General features: G+C 53.3%; 1 protein-coding gene across 2 annotated transcripts in view; it reads left to right on the forward strand.

The window, feature by feature from the left end:
* st14a (ST14 transmembrane serine protease matriptase a) overlaps positions 1-21,983 on the forward strand; it is a 79,933-nt gene that overhangs the window by 28,686 nt on the left and 29,264 nt on the right. For both annotated transcript variants that reach the window (XM_055895155.1, XM_055895156.1), the window contains exons 4-6: positions 12,054-12,124; positions 13,573-13,778; positions 17,617-17,851. In XM_055895155.1, coding sequence (XP_055751130.1) covers positions 12,054-12,124; positions 13,573-13,778; positions 17,617-17,851 — 512 coding nt within the window. The remainder of the gene's footprint in view (positions 1-12,053; positions 12,125-13,572; positions 13,779-17,616; positions 17,852-21,983) is intronic.

Below are 21,983 nucleotides of genomic sequence, written 5' to 3' on the forward strand. Positions count from 1 at the left end.
TTCCCCCCAGCCCTCTAGCTAACACTCCTTTCCCCCCAGCCCTCTAGCTAACACTCCTTTCCCCCCAGCCCTCTAGCTAACGCTCCTTTCCCCCCAGCCCTGTAGCTAACACTCCTTTCCCTGTAGCTAACACTCCTTTCCCCCCAGCCCTGTAGCTAACACTCCTTTCCCCCCAGCCCTGTAGCTAATGCTCCTTTCCCACCCCAGCCCTCTAGCTAACACTCCTTTCCCTTTTGCAAACACTCCTTTTCCCCCAGCCCTTTTGCAAACACTCCTTTCCCCCCTAGCCCTGTAGCTAACACTCCTTTCCCCCCAGCCCTGTAGCTAACACTCCTTTCCCCCCAGCCCTCTAGCTAACACTCCTTTCCCCCCAGCCCTCTAGCTAACACTCCTTTCCCCCCAGCCCTCTAGCTAACACTCCTTTCCCCCCAGCCCTCTAGCTAACACTCCTTTCCCTGTAGCTAACACTCCTTTCCCCCAGCCCTCTAGCTAACACTCCTTTCCCCCCAGCCCTCTAGCTAACGCTCCTTTCCCCCCAGCCCTGTAGCTAACACTCCCTTCCCTGTAGCTAACACTCCTTTCCCCCCAGCCCTGTAGCTAACACTCCTTTCCCCCCAGCCCTGTAGCTAACACTCCTTTCCCCCCAGCCCTGTAGCTAACACTCCTTTCCCCCCAGCCCTGTAGCTAACACTCCTTTCCCTCTAGCTAAAACTCCTTTCCCCCCAGCCCTGTAGCTAACACTCCTTTCCCCCCAGCCCTATAGCTAACAATCCTTTCCCACTCAGCCCTGTAGCTAACACACCTTTCCCTGTAGCTAACACTTCTTTCCCCCCTAGCCCTGTAGCTAACACTCCTTTCCCCCCAGCCCTCTAGCTAACACTCCTTTCCCCCCAGCCCTCTAGCTAACACTCCTTTTCCCCCAGCCCTCTAGCTAACACTCCTTTCCCTGTAGCTAACACTCCTTTCCCCCCAGCCCTGTAGCTAACACTCCTTTCCCCCCAGCCCTGTAGCTAACACTCCTTTCCCTCTAGCTAACACTCCTTTCCCCCCAGCCCTGTAGCTAACACTCCTTTCCCTCTAGCTAACACTCCTTTCCCCCCAGCCCTGTAGCTAACACTCCTTTCCCCCCCTAGCCCTGTAGCTAACACTCCTTTCCCCCCCTAGCCCTGTAGCTAACACTCCTTTCCCCCCTAGCCCTGTAGCTAACACTCCTTTCCCCCCTAGCCCTGTAGCTAACACTCCTTTCCCCCCAGCCCTCTAGCTAACACTCCTTTTCCCCCAGCCTGTAGCTAACACTCCTTTCCCTGTAGCTAACACTCCTTTCCCCCCAGCCCTCTAGCTAACACTCCTTTCCCCCCAGCCCTCTAGCTAACACTCCTTTCCCCCCAGCCCTCTAGCTAACACTCCTTTCCCCCCAGCCCTGTAGCTAACACTCCTTTCCCTGTAGCTAACACTCCTTTCCCCCCAGCCCTCTAGCTAACACTCCCTTCCCTGTAGCTAACACTCCTTTCCCCCCTAGCCCTGTAGCTAACACTCCTTTCCCCCCTAGCCCTGTAGCTAACACTCCTTTTCCCCCAGCCCTCTAGCTAACACTCCTTTTCCCCCAGCCCTGTAGCTAACACTCCTTTCCCTGTAGCTAACACTCCTTTCCCCCCAGCCCTGTAGCTAACACTCCTTTCCCCCCAGCCCTGTAGCTAATGCTCCTTTCCCACCCCAGCCCTCTAGCTAACACTCCTTTCCCTTTTGCAAACACTCCTTTTCCCCCAGCCCTTTTGCAAACACTCCTTTCCCCCCTAGCCCTGTAGCTAACACTCCTTTCCCCCCAGCCCTGTAGCTAACACTCCTTTCCCCCCAGCCCTCTAGCTAACACTCCTTTCCCCCCAGCCCTCTAGCTAACACTCCTTTCCCCCCAGCCCTCTAGCTAACACTCCTTTCCCCCCAGCCCTGTAGCTAACACTCCTTTCCCTGTAGCTAACACTCCTTTCCCCCCAGCCCTCTAGCTAACACTCCTTTCCCCCCAGCCCTCTAGCTAACACTCCTTTCCCCCCAGCCCTCTAGCTAACGCTCCTTTCCCCCCAGCCCTGTAGCTAACACTCCCTTCCCTGTAGCTAACACTCCTTTCCCCCCAGCCCTGTAGCTAACACTCCTTTCCCCCCAGCCCTGTAGCTAACACTCCTTTCCCCCCAGCCCTGTAGCTAACACTCCTTTCCCCCCAGCCCTGTAGCTAACACTCCTTTCCCCCCAGCCCTGTAGCTAACACTCCTTTCCCCCCAGCCCTATAGCTAACAATCCTTTCCCACTCAGCCCTGTAGCTAACACACCTTTCCCTGTAGCTAACACTTCTTTCCCCCCTAGCCCTGTAGCTAACACTCCTTTCCCCCCAGCCCTCTAGCTAACACTCCTTTCCCCCCAGCCCTCTAGCTAACACTCCTTTTCCCCCAGCCCTCTAGCTAACACTCCTTTCCCTGTAGCTAACACTCCTTTCCCCCCAGCCCTGTAGCTAACACTCCTTTCCCTCTAGCTAACACTCCTTTCCCCCCAGCCCTGTAACTAACACTCCTTTCCCTCTAGCTAACACTCCTTTCCCTCTAGCTAACACTCCTTTCCCCCCAGCCCTGTAGCTAACACTCCTTTCCCCCCCTAGCCCTGTAGCTAACACTCCTTTCCCCCCTAGCCCTGTAGCTAACACTCCTTTCCCCCCTAGCCCTGTAGCTAACACTCCTTTCCCCCCTAGCCCTCTAGCTAACACTCCTTTTCCCCCAGCCTGTAGCTAACACTCCTTTCCCTGTAGCTAACACTCCTTTCCCCCCAGCCCTCTAGCTAACACTCCTTTCCCCCCAGCCCTCTAGCTAACACTCCTTTCCCCCCAGCCCTCTAGCTAACACTCCTTTCCCCCCAGCCCTGTAGCTAACACTCCTTTCCCTGTAGCTAACACTCCTTTCCCCCCAGCCCTCTAGCTAACACTCCTTTCCCCCCAGCCCTCTAGCTAACACTCCCTTCCCTGTAGCTAACACTCCTTTCCCCCCTAGCCCTGTAGCTAACACTCCTTTCCCCCCTAGCCCTGTAGCTAACACTCCTTTCCCCCCAGCCCTCTAGCTAACACTCCTTTTCCCCCAGCCCTGTAGCTAACACTCCTTTCCCTGTAGCTAACACTCCTTTCCCCCCAGCCCTGTAGCTAACACTCCTTTCCCCCCAGCCCTGTAGCTAATGCTCCTTTCCCACCCCAGCCCTCTAGCTAACACTCCTTTCCCTTTTGCAAACACTCCTTTTCCCCCAGCCCGTTTGCAAACACTCCTTTCCCCCCTAGCCCTGTAGCTAACACTCCTTTCCCCCCAGCCCTGTAGCTAACACTCCTTTCCCCCCAGCCCTCTAGCTAACACTCCTTTCCCCCCAGCCCTCTAGCTAACACTCCTTTCCCCCCAGCCCTCTAGCTAACACTCCTTTCCCCCCAGCCCTGTAGCTAACACTCCTTTCCCTGTAGCTAACACTCCTTTCCCCCCAGCCCTCTAGCTAACACTCCTTTCCCCCCAGCCCTCTAGCTAACACTCCTTTCCCCCCAGCCCTCTAGCTAACGCTCCTTTCCCCCCAGCCCTGTAGCTAACACTCCCTTCCCTGTAGCTAACACTCCTTTCCCCCCAGCCCTGTAGCTAACACTCCTTTCCCCCCAGCCCTGTAGCTAACACTCCTTTCCCCCCAGCCCTGTAGCTAACACTCCTTTCCCCCCAGCCCTATAGCTAACAATCCTTTCCCACTCAGCCCTGTAGCTAACACACCTTTCCCTGTAGCTAACACTTCTTTCCCCCCTAGCCCTGTAGCTAACACTCCTTTCCCCCCAGCCCTCTAGCTAACACTCCTTTCCCCCCAGCCCTCTAGCTAACACTCCTTTCCCCCCAGCCCTCTAGCTAACACTCCTTTTCCCCCAGCCCTCTAGCTAACACTCCTTTCCCCCCAGCCCTGTAGCTAACACTCCTTTCCCCCCAGCCCTGTAGCTAACACTCCTTTCCCTCTAGCTAACACTCCTTTCCCTCTAGCTAACACTCCTTTCCCCCCAGCCCTGTAGCTAACACTCCTTTCCCCCCCTAGCCCTGTAGCTAACACTCCTTTCCCCCCTAGCCCTGTAGCTAACACTCCTTTCCCCCCTAGCCCTGTAGCTAACACTCCTTTCCCCCCTAGCCCTGTAGCTAACACTCCTTTTCCCCCAGCCTGTAGCTAACACTCCTTTCCCTGTAGCTAACACTCCTTTCCCCCCAGCCCTCTAGCTAACACTCCTTTCCCCCCAGCCCTCTAGCTAACACTCCTTTCCCCCCAGCCCTGTAGCTAACACTCCTTTCCCTGTAGCTAACACTCCTTTCCCCCCAGCCCTCTAGCTAACACTCCTTTTCCCCCAGCCTGTAGCTAACACTCCTTTCCCTGTAGCTAACACTCCTTTCCCCCCAGCCCTCTAGCTAACACTCCTTTCCCCCCAGCCCTGTAGCTAACACTCCTTTCCCCCCCTAGCCCTGTAGCTAACACTCCTTTCCCCCCTAGCCCTGTAGCTAACACTCCTTTCCCCCCTAGCCCTGTAGCTAACACTCCTTTCCCCCCTAGCCCTGTAGCTAACACTCCTTTTCCCCCAGCCTGTAGCTAACACTCCTTTCCCTGTAGCTAACACTCCTTTCCCCCCAGCCCTCTAGCTAACACTCCTTTCCCCCCAGCCCTCTAGCTAACACTCCTTTCCCCCCAGCCCTCTAGCTAACACTCCTTTCCCCCCAGCCCTCTAGCTAACACTCCTTTCCCTTTTGCAAACACTCCTTTTCCCCCAGCCCTTTTGCAAACACTCCTTTCCCCCCTAGCCCTGTAGCTAACACTCCTTTCCCCCCAGCCCTGTAGCTAACACTCCTTTCCCCCCAGCCCTCTAGCTAACACTCCTTTCCCCCCAGCCCTCTAGCTAACACTCCTTTCCCCCCAGCCCTGTAGCTAACACTCCTTTCCCTGTAGCTAACACTCCTTTCCCCCCAGCCCTCTAGCTAACACTCCTTTCCCCCCAGCCCTCTAGCTAACGCTCCTTTCCCCCCAGCCCTGTAGCTAACACTCCCTTCCCTGTAGCTAACACTCCTTTCCCCCCAGCCCTGTAGCTAACACTCCTTTCCCCCCAGCCCTGTAGCTAACACTCCTTTGCCCCCAGCCCTGTAGCTAACACTCCTTTCCCCCCAGCCCTGTAGCTAACACTCCTTTCCCTCTAGCTAAAACTCCTTTCCCCCCAGCCCTGTAGCTAACACTCCTTTCCCACTCAGCCCTGTAGCTAACACACCTTTCCCTGTAGCTAACACTTCTTTCCCCCCTAGCCCTGTAGCTAACACTCCTTTCCCCCCTAGCCCTGTAGCTAACACTCCTTTCCCCCCAGCCCTCTAGCTAACACTCCTTTTCCCCCAGCCCTCTAGCTAACACTCCTTTCCCTGTAGCTAACACTCCTTTCCCCCCCTAGCCCTGTAGCTAACACTCCTTTCCCCCCTAGCCCTGTAGCTAACACTCCTTTCCCACTCAGCCCTGTAGCTAACACACCTTTCCCTGTAGCTAACACTTCTTTCCCCCCTAGCCCTGTAGCTAACACTCCTTTCCCCCCTAGCCCTGTAGCTAACACTCCTTTCCCCCCAGCCCTGTAGCTAACACTCCTTTCCCTCTAGCTAACACTCCTTTCCCCCCAGCCCTGTAGCTAACACTCCTTTCCCTCTAGCTAACACTCCTTTCCCCCCAGCCCTCTAGCTAACACTCCTTTCCCCCCAGCCCTCTAGCTAACACTCCTTTCCCCCCAGCCCTGTAGCTAACACTCCTTTCCCTGTAGCTAACACTCCTTTCCCCCCAGCCCTCTAGCTAACACTCCTTTCCCCCCAGCCCTCTAGCTAACACTCCTTTCCCCCCAGCCCTCTAGCTAACGCTCCTTTCCCCCCAGCCCTGTAGCTAACACTCCCTTCCCTGTAGCTAACACTCCTTTCCCCCCAGCCCTGTAGCTAACACTCCTTTCCCCCCAGCCCTGTAGCTAACACTCCTTTCCCCCCAGCCCTGTAGCTAACACTCCTTTCCCCCCAGCCCTGTAGCTAACACTCCTTTCCCCCCAGCCCTATAGCTAACAATCCTTTCCCACTCAGCCCTGTAGCTAACACACCTTTCCCTGTAGCTAACACTTCTTTCCCCCCTAGCCCTGTAGCTAACACTCCTTCCCCCCCAGCCCTCTAGCTAACACTCCTTTCCCCCCAGCCCTCTAGCTAACACTCCTTTTCCCCCAGCCCTCTAGCTAACACTCCTTTCCCTGTAGCTAACACTCCTTTCCCCCCAGCCCTGTAGCTAACACTCCTTTCCCTCTAGCTAACACTCCTTTCCCCCCAGCCCTGTAGCTAACACTCCTTTCCCTCTAGCTAACACTCCTTTCCCTCTAGCTAACACTCCTTTCCCCCCAGCCCTGTAGCTAACACTCCTTTCCCCCCCTAGCCCTGTAGCTAACACTCCTTTCCCCCCTAGCCCTGTAGCTAACACTCCTTTTCCCCCAGCCTGTAGCTAACACTCCTTTCCCTGTAGCTAACACTCCTTTCCCCCCAGCCCTCTAGCTAACACTCCTTTCCCCCCAGCCCTCTAGCTAACACTCCTTTCCCCCCAGCCCTCTAGCTAACACTCCTTTCCCCCCAGCCCTGTAGCTAACACTCCTTTCCCTGTAGCTAACACTCCTTTCCCCCCAGCCCTCTAGCTAACACTCCTTTCCCCCCAGCCCTCTAGCTAACACTCCCTTCCCTGTAGCTAACACTCCTTTCCCTGTAGCTAACACTCCTTTCCCCCCTAGCCCTGTAGCTAACACTCCTTTTCCCCCAGCCTGTAGCTAACACTCCTTTCCCTGTAGCTAACACTCCTTTCCCCCCAGCCCTCTAGCTAACACTCCTTTCCCCCCAGCCCTCTAGCTAACACTCCTTTCCCCCCAGCCCTCTAGCTAACACTCCTTTCCCCCCAGCCCTCTAGCTAACACTCCTTTCCCCCCAGCCCTCTAGCTAACACTCCTTTCCCTGTAGCTAACACTCCTTTCCCCCCAGCCCTCTAGCTAACACTCCTTTCCCCCCAGCCCTCTAGCTAACACTCCCTTCCCTGTAGCTAACACTCCTTTCCCTCTAGCTAACACTCCTTTCCCCCCAGCCCTGTAGCTAACACTCCTTTCCCCCCCTAGCCCTGTAGCTAACACTCCTTTCCCCCCCTAGCCCTGTAGCTAACACTCCTTTCCCCCCTAGCCCTGTAGCTAACACTCCTTTCCCCCCTAGCCCTGTAGCTAACACTCCTTTCCCCCCAGCCCTCTAGCTAACACTCCTTTTCCCCCAGCCTGTAGCTAACACTCCTTTCCCTGTAGCTAACACTCCTTTCCCCCCAGCCCTCTAGCTAACACTCCTTTCCCCCCAGCCCTCTAGCTAACACTCCTTTCCCCCCAGCCCTCTAGCTAACACTCCTTTCCCCCCAGCCCTGTAGCTAACACTCCTTTCCCTGTAGCTAACACTCCTTTCCCCCCAGCCCTCTAGCTAACACTCCTTTCCCCCCAGCCCTCTAGCTAACACTCCCTTCCCTGTAGCTAACACTCCTTTCCCCCCTAGCCCTGTAGCTAACACTCCTTTCCCCCCTAGCCCTGTAGCTAACACTCCTTTCCCCCCAGCCCTCTAGCTAACACTCCTTTTCCCCCAGCCCTGTAGCTAACACTCCTTTCCCTGTAGCTAACACTCCTTTCCCCCCAGCCCTGTAGCTAACACTCCTTTCCCCCCAGCCCTGTAGCTAATGCTCCTTTCCCACCCCAGCCCTCTAGCTAACACTCCTTTCCCTTTTGCAAACACTCCTTTTCCCCCAGCCCTTTTGCAAACACTCCTTTCCCCCCTAGCCCTGTAGCTAACACTCCTTTCCCCCCAGCCCTGTAGCTAACACTCCTTTCCCCCCAGCCCTCTAGCTAACACTCCTTTCCCCCCAGCCCTCTAGCTAACACTCCTTTCCCCCCAGCCCTCTAGCTAACACTCCTTTCCCCCCAGCCCTGTAGCTAACACTCCTTTCCCTGTAGCTAACACTCCTTTCCCCCCAGCCCTCTAGCTAACACTCCTTTCCCCCCAGCCCTCTAGCTAACACTCCTTTCCCCCCAGCCCTCTAGCTAACGCTCCTTTCCCCCCAGCCCTGTAGCTAACACTCCCTTCCCTGTAGCTAACACTCCTTTCCCCCCAGCCCTGTAGCTAACACTCCTTTCCCCCCAGCCCTGTAGCTAACACTCCTTTCCCCCCAGCCCTGTAGCTAACACTCCTTTCCCCCCAGCCCTGTAGCTAACACTCCTTTCCCCCCAGCCCTGTAGCTAACACTCCTTTCCCCCCAGCCCTATAGCTAACAATCCTTTCCCACTCAGCCCTGTAGCTAACACACCTTTCCCTGTAGCTAACACTTCTTTCCCCCCTAGCCCTGTAGCTAACACTCCTTTCCCCCCAGCCCTCTAGCTAACACTCCTTTCCCCCCAGCCCTCTAGCTAACACTCCTTTCCCCCCAGCCCTCTAGCTAACACTCCTTTTCCCCCAGCCCTCTAGCTAACACTCCTTTCCCCCCAGCCCTGTAGCTAACACTCCTTTCCCCCCAGCCCTGTAGCTAACACTCCTTTCCCTCTAGCTAACACTCCTTTCCCCCCAGCCCTGTAGCTAACACTCCTTTCCCTCTAGCTAACACTCCTTTCCCTCTAGCTAACACTCCTTTCCCCCCAGCCCTGTAGCTAACACTCCTTTCCCCCCCTAGCCCTGTAGCTAACACTCCTTTCCCCCCTAGCCCTGTAGCTAACACTCCTTTCCCCCCTAGCCCTGTAGCTAACACTCCTTTCCCCCCTAGCCTCCTTTTCCCCCAGCCTGTAGCTAACACTCCTTTCCCTGTAGCTAACACTCCTTTCCCCCCAGCTCTCCTTTCCCCCCTAGCCTCCTTTTCCCCCAGCCTGTAGCTAACACTCCTTTCCCTGTAGCTAACACTCCTTTCCCCCCAGCCCTCTAGCTAACACTCCTTTCCCCCCAGCCCTCTAGCTAACACTCCTTTCCCCCCAGCCCTGTAGCTAACACTCCTTTCCCTGTAGCTAACACTCCTTTCCCCCCAGCCCTCTAGCTAACACTCCTTTCCCCCAGCCCTCTAGCTAACACTCCCTTCCCTGTAGCTAACACTCCTTTCCCCCCTAGCCCTGTAGCTAACACTCCTTTCCCCCCAGCCCTCTAGCTAACACTCCTTTTCCCCCAGCCTGTAGCTAACACTCCTTTCCCTGTAGCTAACACTCCTTTCCCCCCAGCCCTCTAGCTAACACTCCTTTCCCCCCAGCCCTCTAGCTAACACTCCTTTCCCCCCAGCCCTCTAGCTAACACTCCTTTCCCTTTTGCAAACACTCCTTTTCCCCCAGCCCTTTTGCAAACACTCCTTTCCCCCCAGCCCTTTTGCAAACACTCCTTTCCCCCCTAGCCCTGTAGCTAACACTCCTTTCCCCCCAGCCCTGTAGCTAACACTCCTTTCCCCCCAGCCCTCTAGCTAACACTCCTTTCCCCCCAGCCCTCTAGCTAACACTCCTTTCCCCCCAGCCCTGTAGCTAACACTCCTTTCCCTGTAGCTAACACTCCTTTCCCCCCAGCCCTCTAGCTAACACTCCTTTCCCCCCAGCCCTCTAGCTAACGCTCCTTTCCCCCCAGCCCTGTAGCTAACACTCCCTTCCCTGTAGCTAACACTCCTTTCCCCCCAGCCCTGTAGCTAACACTCCTTTCCCCCCAGCCCTGTAGCTAACACTCCTTTGCCCCCAGCCCTGTAGCTAACACTCCTTTCCCCCCAGCCCTGTAGCTAACACTCCTTTCCCTCTAGCTAAAACTCCTTTCCCCCCAGCCCTGTAGCTAACACTCCTTTCCCACTCAGCCCTGTAGCTAACACACCTTTCCCTGTAGCTAACACTTCTTTCCCCCCTAGCCCTGTAGCTAACACTCCTTTCCCCCCAGCCCTCTAGCTAACACTCCTTTTCCCCCAGCCCTCTAGCTAACACTCCTTTTCCCCCAGCCCTCTAGCTAACACTCCTTTCCCTGTAGCTAACACTCCTTTCCCCCCAGCCCTGTAGCTAACACTCCTTTCCCCCCAGCCCTGTAGCTAACACTCCTTTCCCTCTAGCTAACACTCCTTTCCCCCCAGCCCTGTAGCTAACACTCCTTTCCCTCTAGCTAAAACTCCTTTCCCCCCAGCCCTATAGCTAACAATCCTTTCCCACTCAGCCCTGTAGCTAACACTCCTTTCCCTGTAGCTAACACTCCTTTCCCTGTAGCTAACACTCCTTTCCCTGTAGCTAACACTCCTTTCCCTGTAGCTAACACTCCTTTCCCGGTAGCTAACACTCCTTTCCCGGTAGCTAACACTCCTTTCCCGGTAGCTAACACTCCTTTCCCGGTAGCTAACACTCCTTTCCCGGTAGCTAACACTCCTTTCCCGGTAGCTAACACTCCTTTCCCGGTAGCTAACACTCCTTTCCCGGTAGCTAACACTCCTTTCCCGGTAGCTAACACTCCTTTCCCGGTAGCTAACACTCCTTTCCCTGTAGCTAACACTCCTTGCCCTGTAGCTAACACTCCTTGCCCTGTAGCTAACACTCCTTGCCCTGTAGCTAACACTCCTTGCCCTGTAGCTAACACTCCTTGCCCTGTAGCTAACACGCCTTGCCCTGTAGCTAACACGCCTTGCCCTGTAGCTAACACGCCTTGCCCTGTAGCTAACACGCCTTGCCCTGTAGCTAACACGCCTTGCCCTGTAGCTAACACGCCTTGCCCTGTAGCTAACACGCCTTGCCCTGTAGCTAACACGCCTTGCCCTGTAGCTAACACGCCTTGCCCTGTAGCTAACACGCCTTGCCCTGTAGCTAACACTCCTTTCCCGGTAGCTAACACTCCTTTCCCGGTAGCTAACACTCCTTTCCCGGTAGCTAACACTCCTTTCCCGGTAGCTAACACTCCTTTCCCGGTAGCTAACACTCCTTTCCCGGTAGCTAACACTCCTTTCCCGGTAGCTAACACTCCTTTCCCGGTAGCTAACACTCCTTGCCCTGTAGCTAACACTCCTTTCCCGGTAGCTAACACTCCTTTCCCTGTAGCTAACACTCCTTTCCCCCCAGCCCTGTAGCTAACGCTCCTTTCCCGGTAGCTAACACTCCTTTCCCGGTAGCTAACACTCCTTTCCCGGTAGCTAACACTCCTTTCCCCCAGCCCTCTAGCTAACACTCCTTTCCCCCCAGCCCTGTAGCTAACACTCCTTTCCCACTCAGCCCTCTAGCTAACGCACCTTTCCCTGTAGCTAACGCTCCTTTCCCTGTAGCTAACGCTCCTTTCCCTGTAGCTAACGCTCCTTTCCCTGTAGCTAACGCTCCTTTCCCTGTAGCTAACGCTCCTTTCCCTGTAGCTAACGCACCTTTACCTGTAGCTAACTATCAACCTACTAGGCTCCTCCTACTGAGGATACGACATCTAATGTGCAGGAGCATTGATTCCCGCCGTTCGTTAATTTGTGTACAGCGAGTCCTCTTATCACATGAACAGCTGATTATCAAACACACATAAGTCTGGAAAGACCTTTCTCCTCCTCAACAGTATGGTAATATAATTCTATATATTTATAATACTACTGAATGAAGAGGCAAAATGAGTATGATATCTTGGCTTATAAAGCATACTACATTTTAATTTTAATTTCACATACTATAAAATTTTATTTTATTCATACCCAAAATGCCTGCTATTTAGAACACCAGCATTCTGGGTATTCAGACACGGCTCTTCTTTCTCTCTGAGTCCCAAATGGAACCCTATTCCCTATATAGTGCACTGCTTTTTAATTTGGGATATGCAGTCACTGTCTTTCAGATACTGATAAGTACACTTCAAATAAGTCACTTAATCAATCAATCAATCATTTTTTCCCGAGGGAAAATAAATTGTGCAGCAAGATTCACACCCAATCATTCTAAATTTAAAGAAAATAATGATAATTTCAGTTAATTAATTCCTGTGTTTTTGTTTTCATTTTTTCAGCTGAGAACACTCTACAACAAGATGCCCCAGCTGTCCAAGTACTATGTTGGCTCCACCGTACAAGCCTTCAGGTACAGTAACTGAAAGAGTGTGATAATCTACATGATCTTTCCACCATTGCCTGTTTTGATCCCCATGTAGTTTATCTATTTGAATCCCTAACAGAGCAGAGATGTACTACACCTTGGATGTTCTCCTTTCAAGTTACAGCAGTGTTCTCTTATTTACCTCGTGGGACCATACCGCCGGTGTTTACCTCGTGGGACCATACCGCCGGTGTTTACCTCGTGGGACCATACCGCCGGTGTTTACCTCGTGGGACCATACCGCCGGTGTTTACCTCGTGGGACCATACCGCCGGTGTTTACCTCGTGGGACCATACCGCCGGTGTTTACCTCGTGGGACCATACCGCCGGTGTTTACCTCGTGGGACCATACCGCCGGTGTTTACCTCGTGGGACCATACCGCCGGTGTTTACCTCGTGGGACCATACCGCCGGTGTTTACCTCGTGGGACCATACCGCCGGTGTTTACCTCGTGGGACCATACCGCCGGTGTTTACCTCGTGGGACCATACCGCCGGTGTTTACCTCGTGGAACCACACCGCCGGTGTTTACCTTGTGGAACTATAACGCCATGATTTACCTTCTTACCGTCCCATTATGTCTGGTGAAAACAAAACACTGCTTTCCACAGTAAGAACCTCATACCAACGATCAAGCATGGCGGTGGATGGTAGTGTGATGGTTTGGGGAGGCTTTGCTGCCTCAGGACCTGGACGACTTGCTTTAATAGAAGGAACCGTGAATTCTGCTCCGGATCAGAGAGTTCTACAGGAGAATGTCAGGCCATCCGTCTGTGAGCTGAAGCACAGCTGGGTCACGCAGCAAGACAACGATCCAAAACACACAATCAAGTCTACATGAAAATGGCTAAAAAAAGCAACAAATTGGAACGGCCTTGTCAAAGTCCAGACCTAATCCGAACTGAGATGTTGTGGCAGGACTTGAAACGAGCAGTTCATACTTGAAAACCCAACAAACGATGCCGCGGAGTTAAAGCAGTTCTCCATGGAAGAGTGGGCCAATATTAATCCACAGCGACGTGAGGGGCTGACCAACAACTACAGGGAGCATTTGGTTGCAGTCGTTGTAGCTAAAAGTGTCGTGAAGCGAGGTGTTGGACATTCGGGGCGGCAGGGTAGCCTAGTGGTTAGAGCGTTGGACTAGTAACCGAAAGGTTGCAAGTTCAAATCCCCGAGCTGACAAGGTACAAATCTGTCGTTCTGCCCCTGAACAGGCAGTTAACCCACTGTTCCCCAGTAGGCCGTCATTGAAAATAAGAATTTGTTCTTAACTGACTTGCCTAGTTAAATAAAGGTTAAATAAAGGTACAATTTGTAAGTCGCTCTGGATAAGAGCGTCTGCTAAATGACTTAAATGTAATTCTAATTTATTCTGCTGTAGATATTAGATGAAACCCTTGACTAATGTTGGTTTATGTGTGTGTATTCCAGTGAAGGCAGTGTGATAGCCTACTACCTGTCGGAGTTCGAAGTACCACGTGGTCAGGAAGCAGCGGTGGACAAGGCTATGTCCTCCATGGACAAGGTAGTGGATAAGGTGCAGAGGGGCTTTTCGAACAGGCCTGGCAACGATCTGTTGTTTGAGGAGGTCATGAACTCCGCTCTGGATTCTAGAATGTTCTCAACGTCCTTCAGTGGTGAGTTCTGCTCTGTTCCTGTTCTGCTTGCGTCAGTTTGAGTAGAGAATTCCCTCAGTGAATGCTCTGAAAGTTTGGACGAGGAATTCTGTGACTCAGACATTATATATGTTAAGTAGCCTGTTGTTTCCTTGTCAGTTACACCTATATATACAAAAGTATGTGGACACCTCTTCAAATGAGGGGATTTGGCTATTTCAGCCCCGACCGTTGCTGACGGGTGTATAGAATCGAATACACAGCCATGCAATCTCCATAGACAAACATTTGCAGTAGAATGGCCTTACTGAAAAGCTCAGTGATTTTTTTTATTTTTTTTTTAAAGCTTTTTTTTTTACGTGGCACCGTTCATAGGATGCCACCTTTCCAACAAGTCAGTTTGTCAAATTTCTGCCCTGCTAGAGCTGCCCCGGTCAACTGTAAGTGCTGTTATTGTGAAGTGGAAATATTATAGGAGCAACAACGGCTCAGCCGCGAAGTGGTAGACCACACAAGCTCACATAACCGGGACCGCCGAGTGCTGAAGCGCATAAAAATCATCTGTCCTCGGTTACAACACTCACTACTGAGTTCCAAACTGCCTCTGGAAGCAACGTCAGCACAATAACTGTTAGTCGGGAGCTTCATGAAATGTGTTTCCATGGCCGAGCAGCCGCACACAAGCTTAAGATCACCATGTGCAATGCCAAGCGTCGGCTGGAGTGGTGTAAAGCTCGTCGCCATTGAACTCTGGAGCAGTGGAAACACGTTCTCTGGAGTGATGAATCACGCTTCACCATCTAGCAGCCTGACGGACGAATCTGGGTTTGGAGGATGCCAGGAGAACACTACCTGCCCTGATGCATAGTGCCAACTGTAAAGTTTGGTGGAGGAGGAATAATGGTCTGGGGCTGTTTTTCATGGTTCAGGCCCCTTAGTTCCAGTGAAGGGACATCTTAACGCTACAACACACACTGATATTCTAGATGATTCTGTTCTTCCAACTTTGTGGCAAGTTTGGGGAAAGCCCTTTCCTGTTTCAGCATGACAATACCCCCGTGCACAAATCGAGGTCCATACAGAAATGGTTTGTCGAGATCGGTGTGGAAGAACTTGACTGGCCTGCACAGAGCCCTGACCTCAACCCCATTAAACACATTTGGGATGAATTGAGCCAGGCCTAATCGCCCGACCTCACTAATGCTCTTGTGGCTGAATGGAAGCAAGTCCCCGCAACAATGTTTCAACATCTAGTGGAAAGCCTTCCCAGAAGAGTGGAGGCTGTTATAGCAGCAATGTTCCAACATCTAGTGGAAAGCCTTCCCAGAAGAGTGGAGGCTGCTATAGCAGCAATGTTCCAACATCTAGTGGAAAGCCTTCCCAGAAGAGTGGAGGCTGTTATAGCAGCAATGTTCCAACATCTAGTAGAAAGCCTTCCCAGAAGAGTGGAGGCTGTTATAGCAGCAATGTTCCAACATCTAGTGGAAAGCCTTCCCAGAAGAGTGGAGGCTGTTATAGCAGCAATGTTCCAACATCTAGTGGAAAGCCTTCCCAGAAGAGTGGAGGCTGTTATAGCAGCAATGTTCCAACATCTAGTGCAAAGCCTTCCCAGAAGAGTGGAGGCTGTTATAGCAGCAAAGGGGGGGACCAACAACATATTAATGCCCATGATTTTGGAATGAGATGTTTGCTGAGCAGGTGTCCACATACTTTTCCTCCTAGCATGTGAATGAGGACACATCTGAAATGGCACCCTATGGCACCCTAAGGCACCCACTCTCTACCCCTCTCTACCCCTCTCTACCCCTCTCTACCCCTCTCTACCCCTCTCTATCCCTCTCTTCCACTCTCTTCCACTCTCTATCCCTCTACCTCTCTCTACCCCTCTCTACCCCTCTCTATCCCTCTATCCCTCTCTACCCCTCTCTACCCCTCTCTTCCACTCTCTTCCACTCTCTATCCCTCTATCCCTCCCTACCACTCTCTATCCCTCTATCCCTCTCTACCACTCTCTATCCCTCTACCCCTCCCTACCACTCTCTATCCCTCTACCCCTCCCTACCACTCTCTACCACTCTCTATCCCTCTATCCCTCCCTACCACTCTCTATCCCTCTACCACTCTCTATCCCTCTATCCCTCTACCACTCTCTATCCCTCTACCCCTCCCTACCACTCTCTATCCCCCTCTACCACTCTCTATCCCTCTATCCCCCTATCCCTCTCTACCACTCTCTATCCCTCTACCCCTCCCTACCACTCTCTATCCCCCTCTACCACTCTCTATCCCTCTCTACCCCTCTCCATCCCTCTCTATCCCTCTCTATCCCTCTCTACCCCTCTCTACCCCTCTACCCCTCTCTACCCCTCTCTACCCCTCTCTACCCCTCTCTACCCCTCTCTATCCCTCTCTACCCCTCTCTACCCCTCTACCCCTCTCTACCCCTCTCTACCCCTCTCTTCCACTCTCTTCCACTCTCTTCCACTCTCTTCCACTCTCTACCCCTATCTATCCCTCTCTATCCCTCTCTACCCCTCTCTACCCCTCTCTACCCCTCTCTACCCCTCTCTACCCTCTCCATCCCTCTCTATCCCTCTCTATCCCTCTCTACCCCTCTCTACCCCTCTCTACCCCTCTCTACCCCTCTCTACCCCTCTCTACCCCTCTCTACCCCTCTCCATCCCTCTCTACCCCTCTCTACCCCTCTCTACCCCTCTCTACCCCTCTCTACCCCTCTCTACCCCTCTCCATCCCTCTCTATCCCTCTCTACCCCTCTCTACCCCTCTCTACCCCTCTCTACCCCTCTCTACCCCTCTCCATCCCTCTCTATCCCTCTCTATCCCTCTCTACCCCTCTCTACCCCTCTACCCCTCTCTACCCCTCTCTACCCCTCTCTTCCACTCTCTTCCACTCTCTTCCACTCTCTTCCACTCTCTACCCCTATCTATCCCTCTCTACCCCTATCTATCCCTCTCTATCCCTCTCTACCCCTCTCTACCCCTCTCTACCCCTCTCTACCCCTCTCTACCCCTCTCTACCCCTCTCTACCCCTCTCCATCCCTCTCTATCCCTCTCTATCCCTCTCTACCCCTCTCTACCCCTCTACCCCTCTCTACCCCTCTCTACCCCTCTCTACCGCTCTATTCCTCTCTACCCCTCTCTACCCCTCTCTACCCCTCTCTACCCCTCTCCATCCCTCTCTATCCCTCTCCATCCCTCTCTATCCCTCTCTATCCCTCTCTACCCCTCTCTACCCCTCTACCCCTCTCTACCCCTCTCTACCCCTCTCTACCCCTCTCTACCCCTCTCTACCGCTCTATTCCTCTCTACCCCTCTCTACCCCTCTCTACCCCTCTCTACCCCTCTCTACCCCTCTCTACCCCTCTACCCCTCTCTACCCCTCTCTACCCCTCTCTACCCCTCTCTACCGCTCTATTCCTCTCTACCCCTCTCTACCCCTCTCTACCCCCCTCTACCGCTCTCTACCCCCCTCTACCGCTCTCTACCCCTCTCTACTGCTCTCTACCACTCTCTACCCCTCTCTGCCCCTCTCTGCCCCTCTCTGCCCCTCTCTACCACTCTATTCCTCTCTACCCCCCTCTACCCCCCTCTACCGCTCTCTACCCCTCTCTACTGCTCTCTACCACTCTCTACCTCTCTGCCCCTCTCTACCCCTCTCTACCACTCTATTCCTCTCTATTCCTCTTCCTCTCTACCCCTCTCTACCCCTCTACCCCCCTCTACCCCCCTCTACCACTCTCTATCCCTCTATCCCTCTCTACCACTCTCTCAAACTCTGGTCGGATATTATTACATACATATTATAGATACATGTTCTGAGTGTCAATGTCTCCTCAGAATCCTACAGGTACGCAGAACACACCAGAGTGAATAAGATTGTTCCAATCACGTCACCCGGTTTCCCCAATACTCCGTACCCGCCCAACACTTTCGTCCAATGGCAGCTGAGAGCCGACCCTGGTCACGTGCTCAAACTGGACTTTGATACCTTCAACCTAGAGGAGGACTGTGGTAACGACTTTGTTAAGGTCTACGACTCCCTGGTGGCCATCGAGAGTCACGCCATGGAAGAGTGAGTCTGCTATCTGTCTGCACTTTGTACAGGGGACTTACTCTTCACAGCCTTGGGTTAGGGGACCTGCTATAACAGCCTTGGGTTAGGAGACCTGCTAGGTTAGGAGACCTGCTATAACAGCCTTGGGTCAGGAGACCTGCTATAACAGCCTTGGGTTAGGGGACCTGCTATAACAGCCTTGGGTCAGGAGACCTGCTATAACAGCCTTGGGTTAGGAGACCTGCTATAACAGGCTGGTCAGGGGACCTGCTATAACAGCCTTGGGTTAGGGGACCTGCTATAACAGCCTTGGGTTAGGAGACCTGCTATAACAGCCTTGGGTTAGGAGACCTGCTAGGTTAGGAGACCTGCTAGGTTAGGAGACCTGCTATAACAGCCTTGGGTTAGGAGACCTGCTATAACAGGCTGGTCAGGGGACCTGCTATAACAGCCTTGGGTTAGGGGACCTGCTATAACAGCCTTGGGTTAGGAGACCTGCTATAACAGCCTTGGGTTAGGAGACCTGCTAGGTTAGGAGACCTGCTAGGTTAGGAGACCTGCTATAACAGCCTTGGGTTAGGAGACCTGCTATAACAGGCTGGTCAGGAGACCTGCTATAACAGGCTGGTCAGGGGACCTGCTATAACAGCCTTGGGTCAGGAGACCTGCTATAACAGCCTTGGGTCAGGGGACCTGCTATAACAGCCTTGGGTCAGGGGACCTGCTATAACAGCCTTGGGTCAGGAGACCTGCTATAACAGCCTTGGGTCAGGAGACCTGCTATAACAGCCTTGGGTCAGGGGACCTGCTATAACAGCCTTGGGTTAGGGGACACGCTATAACAGCCTTGGGTCAGGGGACCTGCTATAACAGCCTTGGGTCAGGGGACCTGCTATAACAGCCTTGGGTTAGGAGACCTGCTATAGCAGCCTTGGGTTAGGGGACCTGCTATAACAGCCTTGGGTTAGGAGACCTGCTAGGTTAGGAGACCTGCTAGGTTAGGAGACCTGCTAGGTTAGGGGACCTGCTATAACAGCCTTGGGTTAGGAGACCTGCTATAACAGCCTTGGGTTAGGAGACCTGCTATAACAGCCTTGGGTTAGGAGACCTGCTATAACAGCCTTGGGTTAGGAGACCTGCTATAACAGCCTTGGGTTAGGAGACCTGCTATAACAGGCTTGAGTCAGGAGACCTGCTATAACAGCCTTGGGTTAGGGGACCTGCTATAACAGCCTTGGGTTAGGAGACCTGCTATAACAGCCTTGGGTCAGGAGACCTGCTATAACAGGCTGGTCAGGGGACCTGCTATAACAGCCTTGGGTTAGGAGACCTGCTATAACAGCCTTGGGTTAGGGGACCTGCTATAACAGGCTGGTCAGGAGACCTGCTATAACAGCCTTGGGTCAGGAGACCTGCTATAACAGGCTTGGGTTAGGGGACCTGCTATAACAGGCTTGGGTTAGGAGACCTGCTATAACAGCCTTGGGTTAGGGGACCTGCTATAACAGGCTGGTCAGGAGACCTGCTATAACAGGCTGGTCAGGAGACCTGCTATAACAGGCTGGTCAGGGGACCTGCTATAACTGGCTGGTCAGGGGACCTGCTATAACAGGCTGGTCAGGGGACCCGCTATAACAGCCTTGGGTCAGGAGACCTGCTATAACAGGCTGGTCAGGAGACCTGCTATAACAGGCTGGTCAGGAGACCTGCTATAACAGGCTGGTCAGGGAACCTGCTATAACAGCCTTGGGTTAGGGGACACGCTATAACAGCCTTGGGTCAGGGGACCTGCTATAACAGGCTGGTCAGGGAACCTGCTATAACAGCCTTGGGTTAGGAGACCTGCTATAACAGCCTTGGGTTAGGAGACCTGCTATAACAGGCTTGGGTTAGGGAACCTGCTATAACAGCCTTGGGTTAGGGAACCTGCTATAACAGCCTTGGGTCAGGAGACCTGCTATAACAGCCTTGGGTTAGGAGACCTGCTATAACAGCCTTGGGTTAGGAGACCCGCTATAACAGCCTTGGGTTAGGAGACCCGCTATAACAGCCTTGGGTTAGGAGACCTGCTATAACAGCCTTGGGTTAGGAGACCTGCTATAACAGCCTTGGGTTAGGAGACCTGCTATAACAGCCTTGGGTTAGGAGACCTGCTATAACAGCCTTGGGTTAGGGAACCTGCTATAACAGCCTTGGGTTAGGGAACCTGCTATAACAGCCTTGGGTCAGGAGACCTGCTATAACAGCCTTGGGTCAGGAGACCCGCTATAACAGCCTTGGGTTAGGAGACCCGCTATAACAGCCTTGGGTTAGGAGACCCGCTATAACAGCCTTGGGTTAGGAGACCCGCTATAACAGCCTTGGGTTAGGAGACCCGCTATAACAGCCTTGGGTTAGGAGACCCGCTATAACAGCCTTGGGTCAGGGGACCTGCTATAACAGCCTTGGGTTAGGAGACCTGCTATAACAGCCTTGGGTTAGGGGACCTGCTATAACAGCCTTGGGTTAGGGGACCTGCTATAACAGCCTTGGGTTAGGAGACCCGCTATAACAGCCTTGGGTTAGGGGACCCGCTATAACAGCCTTGGGTTAGGGGACCTGCTATAACATCCTTGGGTTAGGGGACCTGCTATAACAGCCTTGGGTTAGGAGACCCGCTATAACAGCCTTGGGTCAGGAGACCTGCTATAACAGGCTGGTCAGGGGACCTGCTAGGTTAGGAGACCTGCTATAACAGGCTGGTTAGGAGACCTGCTATAACAGCCTCGGGTTAGGGGACACGCTATAACAGCCTTGGGTTAGGGGACCTGCTATAACAGCCTTGGGTTAGGAGACCCGCTATAACAGCCTTGGGTTAGGAGACCCGCTATAACAGCCTTGGGTCAGGAGACCCGCTATAACACCCTTGGGTCAGGAGACCCGCTATAACAGGCTGGTCAGGGGACCTGCTATAAAAGGCTGGTCAGGGGACCTGCTATAACAGCCTTGGGTTAGGGGACCTGCTATAACAGCCTTGGGTTAGGGGACCTGCTATAACAGCCTTGGGTTAGGAGACCTGCTATAACAGCCTTGGGTTAGGAGACCTGCTATAACAGCCTTGGGTTAGGGGACCTGCTATAACAGGCTGGTCAGGAGACCTGCTATAACAGCCTTGGGTTAGGGGACCTGCTATAACAGCCTTGGGTTAGGGGACCTGCTATAACAGGCTTGGGTTAGGAGACCTGCTATAACAGGCTTGGGTTAGGAGACCTGCTATAACAGCCTTGGGTTAGGAGACCTAATATAACAGCCTTGGGTTAGGAGACCTGCTATAACAGCCTTGGGTTAGGAGACCTGCTATAACAGCCTTGGGTTAGGAGACCTGCTATAACAGCCTTGGGTTAGGAGACCTGCTATAACAGCCTTGGGTCAGGAGACCTGCTATAACAGCCTTGGGTCAGGAGACCTGCTATAACAGGCTGGTCAGGGGACCTGCTATAACAGCCTTGGGTTAGGGGACCTGCTATAACAGCCTTGGGTTAGGGGACCTGCTATAACAGTCTTGGGTTAGGGGACCTGCTATAACAGTCTTGGGTTAGGGGACCTGCTATAACAGCCTTGGGATAGGAGACCTGCTATAACAGCCTTGGGTTAGGAGACCTGCTATAACAGCCTTGGGTTAGGAGACCTGCTATAACAGCCTTGGGTTAGGGGACCTGCTATAACAGGCTGGTCAGGGGACCTGCTATAACAGCCTTGGGTTAGGAGACCTGCTATAACAGCCTTGGGTTAGGAGACCTGCTATAACAGCCTTGGGTTAGGAGACCTGCTATAACAGCCTTGGGTTAGGAGACCTGCTATAACAGCCTTGGGTTAGGAGACCTGCTATAACAGCCTTGGGTTAGGGGATCTGCTATAACAGGCTTGGGTTAGGAGACCTGCGATAACAGCCTTGGGTTAGGAGACCTGCTATAACACCCTTGGGTTAGGAGACCTGCTATAACAGCCTTGGGTTAGGAGACCTGCTATAACAGCCTTGGGTCAGGAGACCTGCTATAACAGCCTTGGGTCAGGAGACCTGCTATAACAGCCTTGGGTTAGGAGACCTGCTATAACAGCCTTGGGTTAGGAGACCTGCTATAACAGCCTTGGGTTAGGGGACCTGCTAGGT

This window comes from Salvelinus fontinalis, chromosome 33 (assembly GCF_029448725.1).
Source record: "Salvelinus fontinalis isolate EN_2023a chromosome 33, ASM2944872v1, whole genome shotgun sequence".
Lineage (NCBI taxonomy): Eukaryota > Metazoa > Chordata > Actinopteri > Salmoniformes > Salmonidae > Salvelinus > Salvelinus fontinalis.